At 38.4% G+C, this 22,281-nt stretch overlaps 1 protein-coding gene across 1 annotated transcript in view; it reads right to left on the bottom strand.

The window, feature by feature from the left end:
* The window catches only part of TMEM135 (transmembrane protein 135), a 216,582-nt gene that overhangs the window by 2,984 nt on the left and 191,317 nt on the right, over window positions 1-22,281 (bottom strand). Inside the window, exons 8-14 of the mRNA XM_081100133.1 lie at window positions 14,582-14,728; window positions 12,099-12,168; window positions 8,944-9,111; window positions 6,041-6,104; window positions 4,995-5,071; window positions 1,459-1,557; window positions 625-692 (exon numbers count right to left, since the gene is read on the bottom strand). Of these exons, the coding sequence (XP_080956259.1) occupies window positions 625-692; window positions 1,459-1,557; window positions 4,995-5,071; window positions 6,041-6,104; window positions 8,944-9,111; window positions 12,099-12,168; window positions 14,582-14,728 (693 nt within the window). The remainder of the gene's footprint in view (window positions 1-624; window positions 693-1,458; window positions 1,558-4,994; window positions 5,072-6,040; window positions 6,105-8,943; window positions 9,112-12,098; window positions 12,169-14,581; window positions 14,729-22,281) is intronic.

Here is a 22,281-nt window from a genome sequence, read left to right as displayed (position 1 = left end):
CCGGACGTCCCTCTGGACAAAGCCAGGGCTGCGAGGGAAGCCATGTCCCAGTTGCCTGCCAGGGGCCAGAGGGAAGCCCAGGTCCCAGTTGCCTGCCAGAGGCCAGAGGGAAGTCGGTGCCGGCAGCCGGGAAAGGAAGGCCTACTCTTGCACTAATTTTATGTGTCAGGCCACTAGTAAGATAATAAAGATAAAGGATGGTATGGTTACACTATTAGGGAAAAGAATGCCATTGTTTTTCCAAATTAGTAATCAGTTCATTGTTTAGGCATCATTTCTTATGAAGCTGTTTAATATTTTTAATCAAAAAGAAGAGATCAGACATTTTAAAAGTGAGACTTAAGTATGTTATGTAGCAACTAATTTGCAAATCAACATGATATTAATCTACAACACTTAAAATATCTAAAATAATATAGGGGAAAGTAATCAAAATAATGTTCATTAAAAGAATGCCCCATGTTATTCTTATTAAGTTGGTCATATTTTATTTATATCTAGATAACCTACTTTACGAATAAAAGAATATTCCTGTAAAGAGACCAAAAGATTCAAGATCTTTCTTATGAAAAAAACACATCTTACTTTGTTTCTATGATCAGTTAAAACATCTCCGTCACTTACCTGCCCTTGGTGAGCCTTAAAAGGAACTTCCAGTAAGACGGTCGCAGATTCTGAACTTCCATGACGGCCTAAGATGAGAGTATTTGGTATTAGACTTCCTTCAGTAAATGGCAAAGATTACCAGCAGTGTTAGGCCACAGAGTAGTTTACCTCTATTTTTATTGCTTATTGTGTTTTAAAAATGACAGTGATGACCATAATAAAAAACATGTATTTATGTTTAAGTTGATAACTATCATCTTTGAAAATATTGCTTGGGAAATAATCATTGAGTTAATTAAGTCAGTATTATCAGGAAGCATTTACTGAATACCCACTAGGTAGCTGGCACTTCACTAGTTATAAGTTATTGCGCTGAAAGTGCAAATAAAAGCTGTCCCCAAAATTTTCCAACAGCCCTAAAACCATTAACATCAATAATGATTAAAGGATTTAAAGAGATTGAACAATGCCTCTATTAAGCAAGATTTTTACCCTTATCCTCACTGCCTGAGTAATATTGTAGAAATGCAATTATTCTTATTTATGACTATGGTATCTTTTTTCTAAAAGAAGTGTAATTAAATTGGGCCATTCTAGCCAAGGTACTAAATAATTTACCTATAAAAATTGCACTCTATTTAAACCTAAAAATTGTGCTCATAAACAGGAACTGGCCCATTAAGTTAATATGTTCAATGATTTGAAACTTGCAAGCTATCTTGCTAAAAAACAAAAAAAGCATAAAATGTAATAAATAAAAATGCTCCTAGGCCTTTATTTTCCCCCCATTGGTTCAGTGAACATTAAAAAGAGAAATAATTCTATTTTCTCATTTCAAAAAGCTATACTTACTGCCTGGAAGCAAATTGCTGTAGAGATGGAATAGATGATAGTATCTGCATGGGGGAAATAGGGAACTTTGCCTGCTTCAATGCCTTTGAAATACATTGTCTGCAAAACAAGCATAATGCAAGGCTTATAAAGAAAACAACTTTAAATAGCATTAACAATGTAGTTGAGCAATATGCTTCCTATCTAAGTCTTTTTCTAAATTTTCAAAATCCTAACAATTCTTTCAAGGCTCAAATCATAGGTCACATCTTCCAAAACAGCATTAAGTGTTAGCCTTTCCCCCCATGCCCTCATTTTCTTACTCCAAACCCCAGGTACCAATAATAATACTTTCCTATAAAATTCAATGGCACTTTACTTCTACCTCTTTTACATCATTTACTCTTCAATGCTTTTGCAAAATGCTCAGGTCCTCCATTCCCTGTTATATCTATTCATTCATGCATTAAATATTTAATGGTGTTTGTTTAACTATATGCTAGACACTATGCTAGGAGCTGAGGTCTGAAAATGAATGAAAATGGTTAGTGTATAACAGAAATTATTAATGCACTCTACTGAGGCTGTAAGATAGCTACACAGGTATATATAGATATCATATAGCCCAGCCGTGGGCAAACTACTGCCCGCGGGCCAGATCCGGCCCGTTTGAAATGAATAAAACTAAAAAAAAAAAAAAAAAAGACCGTACCCTTTTATGTAATGATGTTTACTTTCAATTTATATTAGTTCACACAAACACTCCATCCATGGTTTTGTTCCGGCCCTCCGGTCCAGTTTAAGAACCCATTGTGGCCCTCGAGTCAAAAAGTTTGCCCACCCCTGATATAGCCTCATTAGACATGTGTCTGTGCATATAAATTAATAATAAATAAATATATTTTGGCTCCCCAGAGGAGAAAGCAACCAGTCTGTCTAGGACCATGGAGAATTTCAGAAATGACTACATTTGAGTAGTGCTTCTCAAACCATCTGCATAAAAACAAACAAACAAGCCAAAAACTTTAAAATATGTCCAGTTGTTATGACTTGATACTTTTATAATACAACAAAAACAAATTACTAGAAAGACAAATTTAAAACACACAAAACTGAACTGAATTTTCACTATTATATTCAAAAGATAATTACTCTGTCAAGTGGCTACAAAAGGGTCCAATTTCTGACTCTCAGTGTCTCTATTTATCCTGTCATCACTGGAAACAGTTCATGGACTAGTACTGGTCTACGCCCCTAGTTTTAATAGTGTTGAATTATAACAGGCATAGGATCAACAACTAGATAAGAGAGAAAAAGCAGGGCTAACAAGCAGGTGCAAGTACACAATGTATATGGGGAACAGCCAGTTAACTTATATGGACAGAACACAGAATAATTCATGGAAACTGGTTTTCTAGAACATGGGAACAATAAAGTAAAACTAGTTTAAAAGAGAATGATGTTATAAAAGGGTGGAGGGATGTTCAAGAAGATGTGAGTGGTTCATAAAATAAAGAGCCTAAGATAACTTTTTCCATGAAAAAAGTGATCTGTATAGCTGACTTTTAATTAACATTCATTTTAATAAGCATTTTAATTTTCATTTAAATATACAGCATTTTAATATACAATTAACTTCAATCTGCAAGATATGTGCAAAGAATTACAATCTACTTAAAATCCTAAGTAGATCGATCTACTTAGGAATCAAGATAAACATTGACCATTATTTTGAAAGTAATATGACAATACATTTACAAGGTACAGACACATTGCAGTATATTCACAGTGATGAAAATGAAATTCAGATGTGGTAAAATGGCATCATAGATATGTTATATGAAACAGGTATCTTTTGATATATGGAATAATTGTGTTCTTAATTTCTTATGATAAAACCTATCTATTGAACTAGATTCTAAGTTGATGAAGGGAGGGAACCATATCCTACATTTCTATATGCTTAACAGCACATAGCACAGCAATGGGAACATAATAGATACTCAATAAATATATCTTGGAAATACTTTTTTCCAAGAAAAAAAGTTGCTTATACAACCGATTTTTATTTAATATTTATTATATAGTAATACAGCACTTTAATATAAAATTAACTCCAATCATAGGGAAACAATCGCCTATTACACCATAGTAAGTAAATCCAACAAAGGACCTGGTAAGTTTAAATTGATAATTTCCTATATTTGAAAGAGCTCTCAGAAGCACATTTGGCCAAGATCAAATATGAGCTGCTGATACGAGACAAAGAGCAATACCATTGCTTGGCTTAAAAAAAAACCTCTAGCCCAGTGGTTCTCAACCTTCTGGCCCTTTAAATACTGTTCCTCATGTTGTGACCCCAGCCATAAAATTATTTTCGTTGCTACTTCATAACTGTAATTTTGCTATTGTTATGAATCATAATGTAAATATCTGATATGCAGGATGATCTTAGGCGACCCCTGTGAAAGGGTCGTTCGACCGCCAAAGGGGTCGTGACCCACAGGGTGAGAACCGCTGCTCTGGCCACTTAGGTTAGCGGCTGTACTACTGAAACACACCTTTTACAAACTAGGTGTCAATAGTGGATTCCCTCAGTGTCAAAGAACATATTTTGCTAGCTAGGGGTTATTTTTTCTCTCTCATTCCCCTTTTCCTCTCCATTAGCAAGACTTGTCAACTCTACTTCCTAAACGTGCTAAATCTGTGTACTTCTCTCAATCTTTTCCGTTACTACAGAAACCAGCATCTCCTGCTTATTTGCCCAGCTTCCAGCCTTGTCTCTAACCCATTTTCTATATAACAGCCAGAATGTTCTCCTTAAAAATATGAATTAAATAATATTATTTCCATGCTTTAAACTCCAATGGCTTCCAATTGCACGGACTCCACTGGCTATATTTTGGTGATATTGTTGATTTACTTATTTTTAAGGAGTTCTTATCCATTGGCCTATTCTTTCAGGAGTCTTTATCCTGAGTTGCTTATGGACAAAGTGATTCTGGATTTGGTTTAAAATAAATCAGTACTTGCCCTGGCCAATGTGGCTCAGTTGGCTGAGCATCATCCCATGCACTAAAAGATCACCGGTTTGATTCCCATTGGGGGCACATGCCTGGGTTGTGGGCCCAATCCCCAGTAGGGGGTCTGCAGGAGGCAGCTGATCAATGTGTCTCTTTCACATCTGTGTTTCTCACTCTTTCTCTCTCTCTCCCTTCCTCTCAAAAAAAAAAAAAATCAATAAAACATTATTAAAAATAAAAATGATAAATCAGTACCTGAGAGGTTGGGGTGGGTAGATGAAATGAGATTGGCCAAATGCTTTAATGTTGAAGCTGTGTAATGGGTACATGAGGGTTAATTACATTATTCTTTCTCCATTTGTGCATATTTAAAAATAAAATACAAAGAAAGAAGAGTAAATAGAGCAACTGACTTTGTAAATACTTTTATAGGATAGAATTTGCTTTTAAAAATTAGGATATATATTTGTTGCTAAAGCAGCTTAACAGCTATATATAATTTGGTACTATACATGGATAAAAATGTTTGCTTACCTCCACCAATTTCGAAGCTAAATACATGGAAATTGTTGTGCTTTTATAAAACATCATTGATACTCCTGCCAAAAATCCTGAAACAAATAAAGCAAAACTCATCAGACCTTGAAGTATCTGTTATTAAGTCATTTGGAAATTTAAATTTGCTTAAGTAGGAAAAAAATTGATCTATAGCACTGCCTCTTGTTACATCAAAATCAAAGGCAGTAATATACTTAATAACATTAAAATGGGTGAGTTCTTATTATCATATATTTTTAAATTAAGAAATTGACCTCAGAGTTAGCGACACACAGTTCTGATACATATATTACAAGAAACTTCACATTCTAAATTTAACTTTAAAACAGTGGTGATTTTACCAAACATAATAATTTTCAAAAATAATTTTTAAAGGCTATTGGTATTATTTCTAATTGTAAATGAAAATAATTACTCATCTGTTCTCCTAACAGCTCAAATTATTTTTAGTGCTATCATCACACTTCTTTCCATATTACTGTCTTCATTTTATAAATGGAAAACCAAGGTGGGAGGAGACCTGAGATTCTAATAATAGGAAAATTACCAATAAATGCCTGAAAAAATTGTCTACTTAACTTAAATAGTACATATAATACACTTGTAGAAAATTTTCTTTAGTTTTTATAAAATTATTTACATGCCTAAAAAATAATAAAAATTATTAAAATATGTCACTTACCATTGGTAAAAACAGAATATCTTAAGAAATCTAATTTCATTTAAAATAGTACCATAGTCACTTCTATAATATTTTAAGACTTCATGTTCTTTTGTGACACATTCCCTAGGATTTCTGGCCTATAGGAGGGCAGATATATTGTCAACTCAAAACACCAGATGGCAAGAGTGCCTTGATAGTTAAACTTCACAAATACAAAATGTTTAGACTAATGCCTCAACAGGGATTCTATTACAGAGAAAAGAAGATACAAAGAGATCAGATAAATTTGGAAACTAGTCCTGATTCCTTTCTACCACTGATTGATACAATAATGATTCTTTTTTAATCATTGCTTTACCAGCTATAATAGCATGCAGTTCATCATCCAGGTTTCTGACCCAGCGCAGGAAGCAACTAGTACCCTGTGTCAAAAAGAAAATACAGTGACTTCAGTTGTTTCATTTCTAGAAAAAAAAATGCATGTAGATTCTACTTTGGTCTACATGCAGAATACTGGGGAAAAGTATCAATCCCACTCTAACAAGGAGAGAAAGCTGGATAAACTACAAATCTGTCAAGCCAGAATTCTATACCCAGAAGTGACATTTTTCAGTCTGAAGGTGAAAAAAGACTTTCTCGGACAGACAGAAGCTGAAAAAAATCATCACCTGCAGAACTGCACTACCAGAAATGTTACCGAGGTAGTTCTGCGCGCAGAAGGAATCTGATACCAGATAAAAAAAATTAGATCTGCAAACAGAAATAAAGAGCTCCTAAAATGGTAAAATGAAGGCAAATGTTCAACTGTTGTAAAACTGAACTAACTGTCTAAAGCAGAGGTCAGAAAACTATGTACGGCTCACTAGCTAAATCTGCCCTGCCATTTGCTCTTATATGGTCCGTGAGCTAAGATTGTCTTTTATACTTCTAAATGGATAAAAATAAATACAAAAATAATATATTGCAACACGTGAAAATTATATAAAATTCTAATTACAATGTGATAATAGTTTTATTGGAATACTGCCATGCTCATTCATTTATGTATTGTCTTTGGCTGCTTCCATACAACAGACAGTTGAGTAGTCATGACAGAGAGCATATACGTAGTCCACAAAGTTTAAAATATTTACTCTCTGGCCCTGGCTGGTTTGGCTTAGTGGACGGAGCGTCGGCCTGCTGACTGAGGGGTCCCAGGTTCGGTTCCGGTCAGGGGCACGTGCCCGGGTTGCGGGTTTGGCCCCCAGTTGGGGGCGTGCGGGAGGAAGCCAATGGGTGATTCTCTCTCATCATTGATGTTTCTGTCTCTCTGTCTCTCTCCCTTCCTCTCTGAAATCAATAAAAATATATTTTAAAAAAAATATTTACTATCTGGCCCTTTACAGAAAAAGTCTTCTGACTCCTTATGCAGAACAAAAATAGTAACATTGTGTTGTGGTGTTTATAACATATGAAAAGATAAAAGTGTAGCACAAAAAAATGGAAAGGAAAAATTAGAATTATGGTGTTGTAAGATTCCTACACTATAATGAAGTGATATAATATTATATGAAAATGTTTATTATAAATGTTAAGGCAATTACTAAATTTTAAAAAGAGGTATAAATAATAAGCCTACAGTACAGATAGAATACATAAAGCTTTTAAAATAAATTTAAAAAATTAAAAAATATTTTTAAAAATTCAGAAGACAGAAAAAGAAAATAGAAAAAGATGAACAAAATAAAATATGGAACAAATTCAAAACAACTGGCAAGAAGATAAGTTTAAATTCAACCATAACAAATAAATACATTAGGTATAAACAGTCTAAACTCATCAGTTAAAAGATAGAGATTATCAAATTGGATAAAAAAGAACCAACTATTTGCAGTCTAAAAGAAACCAACCTTTAAACTAAAGACAGAAAAATTCAAATAAAAAGATAGAAACAGTACACTATCAAATATAATAGCTGGGGTAGTTATATTAATACCAGACAAAGTAGACTTCAGAATAGGGATTATCACCGGGGATAAAAAGGAACATTACCAAATGGAGAAAGGGTCACTTCACCAAGAAGACCCAGAAGAAATAAGCCGGTTTGTCTTTCTCCTGATTACATTCTTATGACGATTCTAAAGGCACTGATAATATGTATTTTTTAAATTACATACAGCTTTGGAACACACTGTAGAGATATTTTCTATTAAGAGGTTTTCTGACCCACTTGTATTTTCCTTAGTTTAATATCATTAGTTTGTATTACCTAAGCAAATAAATAGTAACAGAAATTAAAAAAAAAAACATGCTCTGAGATATGCTAGATGGTAGAGAATAACCTACGTGAGCAAAAAGTGTTGGATAGTCCACCTGTAAGCACTTAAAAGTTTATATTAAGAATAAGTACAAACACTAGAATTAGAAATGAAAAAGAATGTGAGTATCTACCTTTTGTAAGTAAATTTGTACACAGCCTTCTTACCCAAAATAGTGCCAGAATTCCATTTTTCCAGAAATAATTTTGAGTTTAACATGTGTTTGCAGGTGTATGCATACAGATCGACCTTAGTTGTCACATTTATTTAGAATCTATATTTAGATTTAGAATCTAAATTTTAGCTGCTTAATAATGTGCCAGAAATATTATTTACATATTAGCAATTCTCATTAAACAAAAGGCCATTATTTAAAGTTGTAGAGTACTGTATCGTTAATATGTGTTTAGGAATGTGCTTATATATGTATGGGTACATTTATAGGAACATGCAAAAAAGGGGTGTAAGTGAGTGTAGTAGGAATAGTGAGTGGAAAAGAAAAATAAGTTATTGCCTATATGTATGTTACAACAGAAAATCATTCTGATTCCATTAAGTGTTGTCATCAGTTAGGAGTGTCTGAAATATGTTTAAATTAAAACCAGGCATTAAAAATAATTTAAAACAAATAGACCAAGCATATTAATGTAATTTTCTTATATTAGAAATGTGAGAAAGTTTGTATTTTCTCAGTGTCTCCATTATTGGAAAAAAAGAATGTGAGTCTGAAAATCTTTAAAATTATGTATAAATGCCAAGTAAGTATGTACTTTCAAGCATATTAAATAACATTTTAAAATAAGAAATTTCTCCAACCTTAATTTCCAATATATTATATACATCTGTGAATACTACAAAAAGAAGCATTTTAAAAAATGATAGATGAGTTAAGTACACAGAGCACATACTAACAATAGCCATGTTATTTATTTCCCATTTTTCCTTTCTCTTCTGAAAGCCTTACCTTGTATATACTAACAAAGGAGCCCAGAAAAGCTCCAAGCTGAAAATTCTCTTTATTGTAGAAGAGAGAAAGCAGCCGTGAGGGCTTTGTAAACAGATGCCTGAACGCAGAGGGAATCCGGAGGCAGCACTGGATCAAGTATCCCACGCTAAACATCCTGATGAAACCCTGGAGAAAATCGGGAGGAAATTCTGATTTACCACCAAGTTTGATGTCTGATAGATCTGAATTTCACTGTCTCAGAATAAAACAGGATTCCAAAAAATTAACACAAGTATATTTAACAGCCACTTTCAAAATTAAATGTTAAAACCTCAATTTTAAAACAATTACCTTCAAAATAAGGGCAAAACCTGCAGTAAGTAGACTTTCTTTGATTTACAAAAAGTTTCACAGGCACCTGGCCAAGCTTGTCTATGCACCAAAACTGACATTTCGTTTATAATAATCAGGATTCGTAATTCCTAAACCACGTCAAAATTTTAGAAACAAAAGCATTGAAATAAAAAGAAGTTAACAAAACCAAATCCTTTTGGCAACTCCTTACGCATCAGTATGAGCAGGGATTCTTTTGACAGAAAGAGAATTTTATTATTTATCTAGACCTTTGGTATCAACTTTTTAAATGGTCAGGTTAAAAGACTTTCCTAGAAAAATAAGTAATTATATCTAGGTTTATATTTCTGCTCAAACATCTCTAGAGAATGGTAGCTTTGAGGTATACTCAACACAACTTGAAAAAGCAAATCTGCTACAAATCCATATTTGCTTCCAACATTCCTTCATATTATCTGCAACTATTTCTGCAGTGCAAAAGGGAACAGAGAGAGCCCTCGTGTTAGTCAATTTTACTTCAGAGTTTAGGAAAATGAAGTTTAGATGTCATTTAACACTGATAGGCTAAAAAATGCCAATTAGCACAAAACAAAAGTTATCAAAAAGAGTAGTATTTTATACATGATTCAACCAATACATTTTAATACTGGTCTCCCATTCTCTTCTCGCCCCAGTAAAATGGGGAAATGTCTACATTCTTAGCAGTGCTTGGCTGCTAAGTGCCAGAGGTCAGGTCTGTATCTTCCAGATAACGGAGTTCTTTTTTAGAAAAAAAAAAATTTACTATGAAGAAACATTCGTTAATTTACCTGAAACTATTTAATACCTGGTTAAAAAATGGAAATTAAATTGTCCAATCAATTAGTATAAATTATTAAGCATTTGCTTAACTGAAACTGCCTAGTATTAGTTTGAAGCATGAAATGTTCACACTTCTATCTTTGATAACCTTATAATATTAATCTAAAGATTCAAGGATCACACTCATGTTCAGTCTTTTCACCCGGTTTTCAAGAGGCCATTCATTCCTCCATCCATTCACCCTTCTCTGTATTCAAAAGATATTCACTGATGCCTCTTATGTGCCAAGCATTATGTTGGGGGAAAACCGAAGAAGATACAAAGTTCTTGCCTTCATTGAGGCTTTCATGCTCATTAGAGGAAGAGAAAATAAGTAAGGAAGCTTATAAAACAACAATAATTACAGACTGCAGTAAGTGTTCTGGGAAGTAGGGCACTAGGATTGACTGGTAAGGGAAGGCTACAGAGGATGTGGCATTTAAGTAGACACAAAAGAGGAGGAGCTAACGTGAGAAAAACATTTCAGGTAGCTTAGACAGGAAGCACAAAGCCAAAAATGAGATTGGGTAGGAGAAAGCCGTCAAAAGTTACTGTGAATGGAGTATAGTGAGCTGAGAGGAATGTAATCATTTGATTATTTACCCAGGGATATGATTTAATGTGGTGTAACGGAGTCCTTGGGATCATGAGGTGCACTGTTGAAATATTTTACCATATTTGTGTAGTAAATTCCTTGCCCACAGGTCTCAAAATTTTATATTCATAGACAAAATACTCCAATTTATACATAAATTACCAAGTTTATAGGAGTGGTACGCATTAGAAAGAAAGACTACATTTTTTTTTCATTGCTTAGCAATGCTCATTAATTTTCTCATATAATTTTAATATTACCCTCCTCTTCCCAAACTTTCTCAAGTACTTCTGATTTAATCAGATGCTTCCCTCCTGAAGTCTCCCCTTGAAAAAGAGTGATGTCCAGTTGGAGGGAAGAATAACTCTGGGAATGGCAGAGGGGCAGACTCTGAGGCTGCCAGCAATGATGTTTTTTGTTCTTTTTTGCCATTTTAAAAGTGAAGCAGGAAATCAGATTTGGAAGGAGTGTGTCAAAAACCATTGCACAACTCAAAAAATACTCCACCGCTCTTACACCTGGTCATGTCTCTGGGGACTCCAAGGGTAAGGTATTGGCTTGGGCTAACGCCACTATCAGCGTTGAGCCACAGGCACGCATTCAGAAGCACTAATGTGACACAGTCCCTCCCTTCTCGAGTGACCGTCAGGAGGCTGTCTTTGGGGATGCTGAACAACTCTGCCCTTATCAGCAACTGAGTGCAGATTAGATGTTGTGAGAAAGATCATAAACTTTTTAAAGCATCAGAATTGTTAGAGTACCATCTAAAACTGGAGAACTTGTAGCAGCAGGTGGTGCCATCTGTGCCAGACTAAGTGTAAGGAAAATAACTTCCTTCCCAGAGCGGGTGGTGATGGGGGTGGGTAGGGAGAGTCACACTGGTACACTAATATATTAGGGAGCAAGGAATTTATGCCAGTGGGCACAGCTAACTTGCTTAATGCAGAGCAACTGTGGAATGCTCTAGTTACTCCATGTCTAAAAAAATGTAGCAGCTTTACAAGTCCAAAATCAGACGCTACTGTACCAGACTATGCGTGTGCGTGGGTGACTGCTGATCGGCCAGCACACAACACAGTCCAGGGGCCTTGTCTTTTTTGTTGTGTTGTTTCGCCCTGTCTTCTACTTTGTAAGTTTTACACTAATTTTTAAATAAGCAAATTTTGAAATTATTTAAAGATCTGGCAAGTGAATATTAAACTAAATTGTTATTATATATCACAAAATTCTTATTTTTCAAGTCAAACGCAAAGAATGATAGGAATTATTGTCATCTTTTCAATTTACTTTGAAATTATATTTTAATAAATAAGTTATTTCTATATTTAATTTAGAAATATAGAAATTGGTTTATTTAATAAAGAAGATTCTTTTGTGTACTTACTTTAATGCAATAAGAGATGCAATTATCTTCATAGTGTTTGCAACATCTATGCCTTGGTCCATGCTTACATCTGAAATTAAAGCAAAACACTAATTATAATTAAAATGTGTGTAGATCTGCATAAACCTCTTTAACCAAAAAAGCAGAAATCATTACCTACTTGTTTCTAAATGTGTGCATCTTTTGGTTTCTTAGGACATACAGAAGCAAAGATAACAGATTCTTTTCCTTTGCTGCTCACCATTTGACACATTGTATAAAATACGTGACTGTAGTCAAAACACTTTAATGTGGAACAGAAAAACCACAGTGGTAAATATCTGTGACTAAATATTAAAAATATGCATATATATCTCCTTACTCTGCCAGAGCTTTTGGAAGCTTTAAATCACTTGTTGTAGAATATAATGGCCATAAATCATCCATGAAGTCAGCACTTGAACAAAAATCGTAATGAGAATGTGTTCAAGTTACAGGAATTTATACTTAATTATATTTGAGAGAAAACATCTGGAAAAGAAACATGATACAGTATTGGAATTCAAAATTCAGTTTTTAAAATAAATATAGATATAGATCGTGGGGGAATTTGAAAGTAGGTTATTTGTGATTTAACCATAAAGCACTTAGTCCTCGAGTACTTAATAAACATTTCTGCTGGGAGGACTACTGTTCAAGACACACTCATTGTGATTTTTGGTGTGCTGATTCCAGCACCATTTATGTACTCTGGGCATAAGAAAGTAAGGAGGACATCTAACGAGGGTTTAGCTATCCCCCTTTCTCTTTGAAGAGTAGTTTTTATAACTCTTCGATGGTGGGTAATAAATTAGCTTCTTGGTTCACTCCTGTTTATAACAATTACTTGTAGAGTGATATTCCGGCTCCACACATCTGTAGTTCCATGTGCAAATTGATTAGCAAGACTTTTTCTGAAATCCAATTCTGCTCTGTGGCTGGAGTCTACAGGCAGCCTTTTCTACTCAAGGGTGACAGCAATAGTTCACATGGACCACAGCCCTTATATCATTAGGATGACGGAACATATCTGGTCACGTGAAGTCGCTGAGTGATGAAAGCTGGGGCCTGAGAAGACGTGAATCAGAGAAGAGGTGCCTTATGTAAACCATCACTCTTCACACAGCTAAGTGTCCTCTCAAAGACATTTCTCAGCCATTGCTACCAGAACTACAACAGAAGTTATTAAACTCTCTTTGCTAGTGCAGTTAAATTCTGATACCAACTGCACTGTCATTCACTCTTTCCTTATGCTTTCATTACAATGGCTTCCTCAGTTCTGGACTGCCCAGGCTCTGCATTTTCTGCTCTGCTTCTGTAGTATCTGCATCTGCTCTCATATCAGTGCACTCCCTGAGGCTACTAGACAAGTCCTGCCATGACCTGATCAGTTCTGAGCCCATGGCATCACTCGCCCGCAGGATACATTCTCTGCATTCCCCTACGATTCCTGCTGAAATCTAAGAGGAACCCCATCCCCCTTCTCTCCACTAAGGTAACCCTTAACTATTTTGAACTTGCTATTAAGCAAATTCTTGATCTTAATAAGATCACTACCATAATTATTCCTGCCTTCTACTATTCCTTTTTGTTCTCTTAGCTTCTGTATGTGGTGTACGCCAAAATGAAGAGAAAGTCTTTAAATCCAGCAAACATTTTGAGCACCTACTTTGTGCTCATGAATGTGAGGCAAGCCATATGCTACTTCATTTAATGCACACAACACGCCTCAATAGAGATTATAAACCCTGGTTAACTCAGGAGGATTTTGGGATACAGTCAGCAGGGGCAAAATGAGAGCCAAACGTAGGTCTTCCAATTCCTTAACGGGCCTCAGATTCCCTTAACTGATCCCCTGACTTTCTATATTGCCCACTCATGTCATATTCTCTAAAACATCACTACCAATATTATTTTAATCAGCTGATTTAATTTTAAACCATTAAATTTATTTTCTTAAGTATTTACACTTGAAATACAAATCAAGGCTTATTTGTATGAAATACAGACTTCTTTGTAAAAAATACAATTAAAGATTTATTTTCTTTCCAAAGCCCTAAACACTTCCACTCTTGCAAAATATCCTTTACTTAAAGCTTGCTCCTTATTATTCCTGCATCTTCTTGAATCTCTCTCAGAACTTTTCTTTCTCCTTTCCACACTTGGCACATTTGATTAGCACATGTTAATTATTCCTAAAGTTCCCTACTCTAGACTCCTGCAATTCTGTCTTGTTTGCAATAGAAAAGTATTTCAATTTCATGTAACCTATTTTAAAGGTATATGGTTATCTATAGTCGTGCCAGAAATATTAATAACATTCACTTGCCATCATGTGCCTTTTATAAAATTCTGCACAAAAAATTACCATCACCTGAAAAACAAACACAAAAATACCTTCGCATAGTACAAATATTATATAAAACAAGGCAAAGTGTGCTAAAATATCAAGATAAAGAACTCACATTGAATCCACAAGCTTCCTGACTAGAGCAATTATATTCATTCCTCTAGATTTTTCCTCCTGTTTTTCTGTCTTTTGTTCCACTTTTGCGTATGCTGTCTCTGGGGAATAAGAATGTGTGGGAATTTCTTCCTTCCCCACAATGAACCTAAAGAAAAAAGCACAATGTGAGGCATTTTTCACCGTTGTTGTTTTTTTTTTTAATATCAATGAGAAAATAAACTGATTTTGTTTATATATTAATAAAATATGGAAAATACCTTATCATTTGAAATATTTTTCACAATATATGTCAAATCTAAACAATGTATTAAAAGTTAAAAATTGGCTTTTGAAATCTGAATACTCAAAAAATGTCAATAGTCACTTGTTTGACAATGCAGGTTTTTTAAAAATTAAATAAACCAAGTAAAATATAACAGTGCTTTTTATAAAGCACCCTTTTAAATTAAGTCACCACTTTTCTAAGCTATTACACACAAAGTTTTTTCAAACAAAGAAGCAGATGAACTATTAACTTGGATCAACTAGTTAATGACAAAAATTCATTTTATCTCTAAATCTTATTAGTTACAATTTAATGTGTTTCTCATTTTTTAGTGTAAGTTTAAACCTAATGTCACTTTAAGTAGTTGCAGTGCCGTATAAGGCCGTCTACAGTATATACACACACCTGACCCAAGTTGCTTCCAGAGACTTTTCTACATGAGCAGCCTCTTCAGCTCCACTGCGGACTTTCCTAAGATCTCTCTAAGATCCACAAACCCCAAACAAGCAGCAGCTGGGCTTGGTGTGCCCTGCACCTCTTAAGAAGCAGCCCCAAGCCCAGTTATAAGGGGTAACTGGTCTCAATATACATTGCAATTTCCATCAGGTGGCCTCAAGCCTGACATAAGCTGTGTCCAGTGCTGGCCTGAATATAACTCAAGTAAGTGGCCAAAAACCCAGCACAAGGTAGCTGGCCTCAACTTATATTCTGGGGCCCACTAAAGGGTCCCAGGCCCAGAATGGCAACCAGTCTTGGTTCACAGCATAACCTCTCCCAAACACCTCCAAGTTTAGCAAAAGCAGCAACAAACCACAGATCACTTTGTAGCTCCCACTAGTCAGCCCAAGCCAGGAGTAGCTGGCCTTGGCCTATACCACAGCCTCTCCCAAGAGCCTGCAGAATCAACAAACCCAGGGAGCACCACAGGAGCACCCAACCAGGTCCACAAACAACACACCCAAAAGGCAGACTTGGCTGGCACCAGAGCCCCACTAAAGCAACTGCTGCACTGTGGGATGGTCTGACGTAGTTACAGCCAGTCAGCCTGAGAGACAATCCCACGCACTGATGTCCCAATAGCAATCAAGGCTCACCTACAACAGAAGGGCACACACAACGCCTGAGACCACCTGAACCACCTGCCCGAGATGAACAGGGACACTACACGCTGAGTCTCACAGAATACCTACTACATAAGGCCACTCTGCCAAGAGTTGGAGACATAGCAGAGCTACCTAATATACAGAAACAAACATGGGGAGTCAGCCAAAATGTAGAGACAAAGAAACATGTCCCAAATGAAAGAACAGAACAGGAGAAAAACTTCAGAAAAAGAACTGAACAAAATGGAGACAAGCAATCTACCAGATGCAAAACATTGGTTATCAGGATGCTCAAGGAACTTAGGGAAATAGTAGATGAACTCATTGAGAATGTCAACAAAGAGACAGGAAACATTAAAAAAAAAATCAGTTCGAAATGAAGAATATATTAGAGGGAATCAAGAGCAGATTAGATGAAGTAGTTTATCAAATGAGCAATCTGGAAGACAAGGTAGCAGAAAACACCCTATCAGAACAGCAAAGAAAAAAAAAATAGAATAGTTTAAGGGACCTTTGGTACAACATCAAGTATACCAACATTTGCATCATAGGAATATCAGAAGGAGAAAAGAGCAAAGGATGAAAACATTTTTGAAGAAATAATGACTGAAAACTTCCCTAACCTGGTGATGGAAATAGACATACAAGTCCAGAAAGCACAGTCACACACTTGGTGGACCTGAAGAGTCCCATACTAAGACACATCATAGTTAAAATGCTGAAGGTGAAAGATAAGTAGAGAATCATAAAAGTAGTGACAGAAAAGCAGTTAATTATGTATAAGGCAGCTCCCATAGGACTGTGAACTGATTTCTCAACAGAAACTCTGCAGGCCAGAAGACACTGGCACAAATATACAAAGGGATGAAAAGCAAAGACCTACATCCAAGATTATTATACTTAGCAAGTCTATCATTTAGAATAGAAGGAGAGATAAAGAGCTTCCCAGACAAGAAAAAGCTAAGGGAATTCATCCCACTAACCCAGTAGTAAAGAAAATGTTAAAGGTACTCTTTTAAGTAGAAAAGATCAAAACTATGAATAAGAAAAAAAATTCTCACAAAGGTAAACAGTAAAAGCAGGGGATCAACCAACTATAAAGCCAGTACAAAGGTTAAAAGACAAAAGTAGAAAGATGATGAGTAATTACAACAATAAATTAAGGAATACACACAAATACATATATAAAAAGTAAAAACAATGACAAAAACATAAACATGGAGGGGATGAGTAAAAATTATAGTTATTTTAGAATGTGTTTGAACTTAGGTACTTAAAGTAGACAGCTATAAACATAGCTTGGTATATATGAAGCACATGGTAACCACAAACCAAAAACCTACAAGAAATAAAAAGGAATCCAAATATGACACTACACAAAGTCAACAGCATACAAGAAAAGAGAGCAAAATAAATAAGAAAGAAACAGAGAAGAAATACAAAAATAGTCATAAAATAATACCTATCAATAATTACTTTAAATGTAAGTGGACTAACTGCTTCAATCAAAGGACACAGTATGGCTAATATCTAAAACAATCTTGAGAAAGAACACATTTGAAGGCATGTAACCTGATATCAAACTATATTACAAGGCTACAGTAATCAAAACAGCATGATTGGCATAAACAGAGACACAGAGATCAATGGAACAGAATAAAGAACACAAAATAAACTCATGTCTATACGGAATTAGTCTATGACAAAGAAGGCAAGAATATACAATAGAGACAGTATCTTCAATAAATGGTATTGGGAAAACTGGACAGAAACATGCAAAAAAATGAAACTGGATCACTTTCTTATACCATGTACAAGAATAATCTCCAAATAGATTAAATACTTAAACCCAAACTCCTAGAAGAACACATAGGCAGTAAACTCTTTGATATCACTCTTAGTTAATTTTTTTTGGATATATCTCCTCAGGCAAGGGAAACAAAAGAAAAATAAATAAGCAAATGGATCTATATCAAACCAAAGAGTTTTTGTACAGGGAAGGAAACCACCAACAAAATGAAATGATAACCTACTGAATGGGAGAAGATATTCGCCAATGATACATCCAACAATGTGTTAATAATCGGACTATATATGGAACTCATACAACTTAACACCAAAAAGAAAACAGTCTGTTTTAAAAATGGGCAGAGGATCTGAATAGACATTTCTCCAAAGAGGACATATAGATGGCCAATCTATACTAATAAAATAGTAATATGCTAATTAGACTGGGTCGACATCTTCCGGTCGTCTTGCCTTCCTTCCAGACAAAGCCACAGTAGCGGGGGCCAAGGCAGAGGCAGTTAGGGTCTAGATCAGGCTGGCGTGGGGGAGCAAGTAGTTAGGGGCGTGATCAGGCCAGCATGGGGAGCAAGCAGTTAGGGGCGTGATCAGGCCCAAGGGGGAGCAAGCAGTTAGGGGCGAGATCAGGCCAGCGCGGGGGAACAAGCAGTTAGGGGGCGATCAGGTTGGCAGGGAGGGAAGTTGGGGATGATCAGGCTGGCAGGGGAGAGTAGTTAGGGGGTGATCAGGCCAGCAGGTAGAGGTGGTTAGGGGCAATAAGGCAGGCAGGCAGGCGGGCGAGTGGTTAGGAGCCAGTGGTCCCGGATTATGAGAGGGATGTCCGACTGCTGGGATCGGGCCTAAACCGGCAGTCGGACATCCCCCAAGGCATCCCAGAATGGAGAGGGTGAAGGCCGGGCTGAGGGACATCCCCCAACCCATGCACAAGTTTCGTGCACCAGGCCTCTAGTCCTATCTAATAAAAGCCTAGGTGGCGGCACACCCTTGCGTGATGTCGTCACAAGGTGGCTACCACAAGATGGCTGGCAGGGGAGGGCAGTTGTGGTCAAACAGGCTGGCAAGAGAGGGCAGTTGGGGGCAATCGGGCCAGCAGGGGAGTGGTTAGGGCAGCCGTGGGCAAACTACGGCCCGCGGGCCAGATCCTGCCTGTTTGAAATGAATAAAACTAAAAAAAAAAAAAAGACCGTACCCTTTTATGTAATGATGTTTACTTTGAATTTATATTAGTTCACACAAACACTCCATCCATGCTTTTTGTTCCGGCCCTCCGATCTAGTTTAAGAACCCATTGTGGCCCTCGAGTCAAAAAGTTTGCCCACCCCTGGGTTAGGGGATGATCAGGTTGGCAGGCAGAAGTGGTTAGGGGCAATCAGGCAGGCAGGCAGGCGAGCAGTTATGAGCCAGAAGTCTCAGATTGTGAGTTGGACATCCCCCAAGGGGTCCCAGATTGAAGTGGGTGCAGGCTGGACTGAGGGACACCAACTCCCCCCACCATGCACGAATTTAGTGCACCGAGCCTCTAGTACATATATAAAAAGATGGTGAATGTCACTAATCACAAGAGAAATGCAGATTAAAACCACAATCAGATATCACCTCACATCTGTTAGAATGGCTACCATCAATAAATAAACAGGCGTGGGCGAGGATGTGGAGAAAGGGAACCCTCATGCATTACTGGTGGGATTTCAAATTGGTGGAGCTACTATGGAAAACAGTACAGAGGTTCCTCAAAAAATTAAAGTAGAACTACCATATGACTCAGAAAATCCACTTCTGGGTATTTATCCAAAGGAATTCAAAACACTACTTTAAAAAGATATATGCACCCCTATGTTCACTGTAGCATTATTTACAATAGCCAAAATGTTCATCAATAGATAAAGATATAATACACACACACACACACACACACACACACACACTAGAGGCCCAGTGTTCAAAAATTTGTGCAGTGGGTGGGGGTCCCTCAGCCCAGCCTGTGCCCTCTCGCAGTCTGGGACCCCTTGGGGGATGACCACCTGCTGGCTTAGGCAGCCAGGAGCCCTTGGGGGATGTCCACTTGCCAGCAGGGAGCAGGCCTAAGCTGCAGTCAGACATCCTTAGTGCTGCTGAGGAGGCGGGAGAGGCTCCCACTACCACCGCTGTACTGGCAGCCATCAGCCTGGCTTGTGGCTGAGCAGAGCTCCCCCTGTGGGAGTGCACTGACCTGTATTGAGCGTCTGCCCCCTGGTAGTCAGTGTGTGTCATAGTGACCAGTCATTCCCAGTCGTTCTGCTGTTAGAGTCAATTTGCATATTACCCTTTTATTATATAGGATAGAGGCCTGGTGCATGGGTAAGGGCCAGCTGGTATGCCCTGAAGGGTGTCCTGGGTCAGGGAGGGGGTCCCGCTGGGGTGCCTGGCCAGCCTGGGCGAGGGGCTGAGGGCTGTTTGCAGACCAGTCACACCCCCTTCAGGGTGGGGGGTCCCCTCTGGGGTGTCTGGCCAGCCTGGGTGAGGGGCTGATGGCTGTTTGCAGGCTGGCCCCAACTCCTTCAGGCTGGGGGTCCCTACTGGGGTGCCTGGCCAGCCTGGGTGAGGGGCTGATGGCTGTTTGCAGGCTGGCTACAGCCCCTTCAGGGTAGGGGTCCCCACTGGGGTGCCTGGCCAGCCTAGGTGAGGGGTTGATGGCTGTTTGCAGGCTGGCCAAGCCCCCCAGTGGGAACCCTCACCCCATGAGGTTGTGGCCAGCCTGGGTGAGGGGCTAATGGCTGTTTGCAGGCTGGCTACAGCCCCTTCAGGGTAGGAGTCCCACCTGGGGTGCCTGGCCAGGCTGGGTGAGGGGCTGAGGGATGTTTGCAGGCTGGCCACAGCCCCTTCAGTGTGGGGGTCCCCACTGGGTGCCTGGACATCCTGGGTGAGGGGCTGAGGGCTATTTTCAGGCTGGCCACAGCCCCTTCAGGGTGGGGGGTCCTGCTGGGGTGCCTGGCCAGACTGGGTGAGGGGCTGATGGCTGTTTGCATGCTGGCCACAGCCCCCAACCACCCAAGCTCCCAGTGGAGCCTGGCTGGAAGCAGGTATCTGGGATTTATTTATCTTCTATAATTGAAACTTTGTTGCCATGAGTGGAGGCCACAGCTGGCTCAGGGCATGCGGGAAGCCTGGCTTCCTCCATCGCCCAGGCAACCAAGCCTCCTGCTTGCTCCAGCTACGTGGCTGCTGGCTGTCATCTTGGTTGGGTTAATTTGCATATAGTTGCTCTGATTGGCTGGTGGGCATGGCTTGGGGTGTAGCGAAGGTACAGTCAATTAGCATCTTTGTCTTTTATTAGTGTGTGTGTGTATATATATATATATACACACACACACACACACACACACACACACACACACATATACATATATCAAAATATTGCTCCACCAAAATATGTATGTGTTTGTATGTGTGTGTGTGTGTGTGTGTGTGTATGTATATATGTATATATATATATATCAGCCATAATAAAAAAGAATGAAATCTTGCCACTTGGAACAACATAGATGGAATTACAGAGTATTATGCTAAGTAAAATAAGTTAAAGACAAATACCATATGATTTCACTCACATGTAAAACAAACAAAAAAAAAATGAACAAACATAACAAACAAACAGATACTGAGAAAAAACTCATGGTTGCCAGATGGAAGAGGAATTAAGGATTGGGTGAAGGGATTAACATGTACAAGTTGCCAGTTATACAAACAGTAACCAGGAGGTGAAGTATAGCATAGGAATATAGTCAATAATCTTACTAATAAAAGCCTAAGTAATCGTCATGTCGTGATGCCCTCATGCCATCACAAAATGGCTGTGTGCACAGTGGGCATGTGCAGGTGGGCGGGGCTGGGTTTGATGCTGTGTGCAAGGCATGGAGCCTGCCTGGGAGTTCTGCCTTCTCCTGGCTCCGCGTGGCGAGGCCTGCCTGGGGGTCCCGCCTCCCCCAGCTCCACATGGCGAGGCCTGCCTGGGAGTCCTGCATCTGCGAGGCAAGGCCTGCCTGGGGGTCCAGCGAGGACTGCCTGGGGGTCCCGCCTCCATGTGGCAAGGCCTGCCTGGGAGTCCTGCATCTGCGAGGCAAGGCCTGCCTGGGGGTCCAGCGAGGATTGCCTGGGGGTCCCGCCTCCATGCGGCAAGGCCTGCCTGGGAGTACCACCTCCTCCCGGCTCTGCACGGTGAAGCCTGCCAGGGGGTCCTGGGGGGGTCCAGCCTACCTCTTTGGGGCAATCCATTGAGGAGCCCTGGATGAGTGGGAGGGGCCTACCTTTTGGGGGCAATTGATCGTGGGTCTCCCGCACTGTGACCGGACACAGGCCAGGCTGGGGGACGCCCCCCCCCCCAAGTGCACGAATTTTGTGCACTGGGCCTCTAGTATTTTAATAACTATGTATGATGTCAGATGGATACTAGACTTATCCAGATGATGACACCATAAGTTACATAAATGTCTAATCACTATGTTATAAACCTGAAACTAATATAGCACGCCAACTGTAACTGATAAA

This window comes from Myotis nattereri, assembly GCF_964212035.1.
Source record: "Myotis nattereri genome assembly, chromosome: 9".
NCBI lineage: Eukaryota > Metazoa > Chordata > Mammalia > Chiroptera > Vespertilionidae > Myotis > Myotis nattereri.
This window is presented reverse-complemented; position numbering and strand designations above follow the sequence as displayed.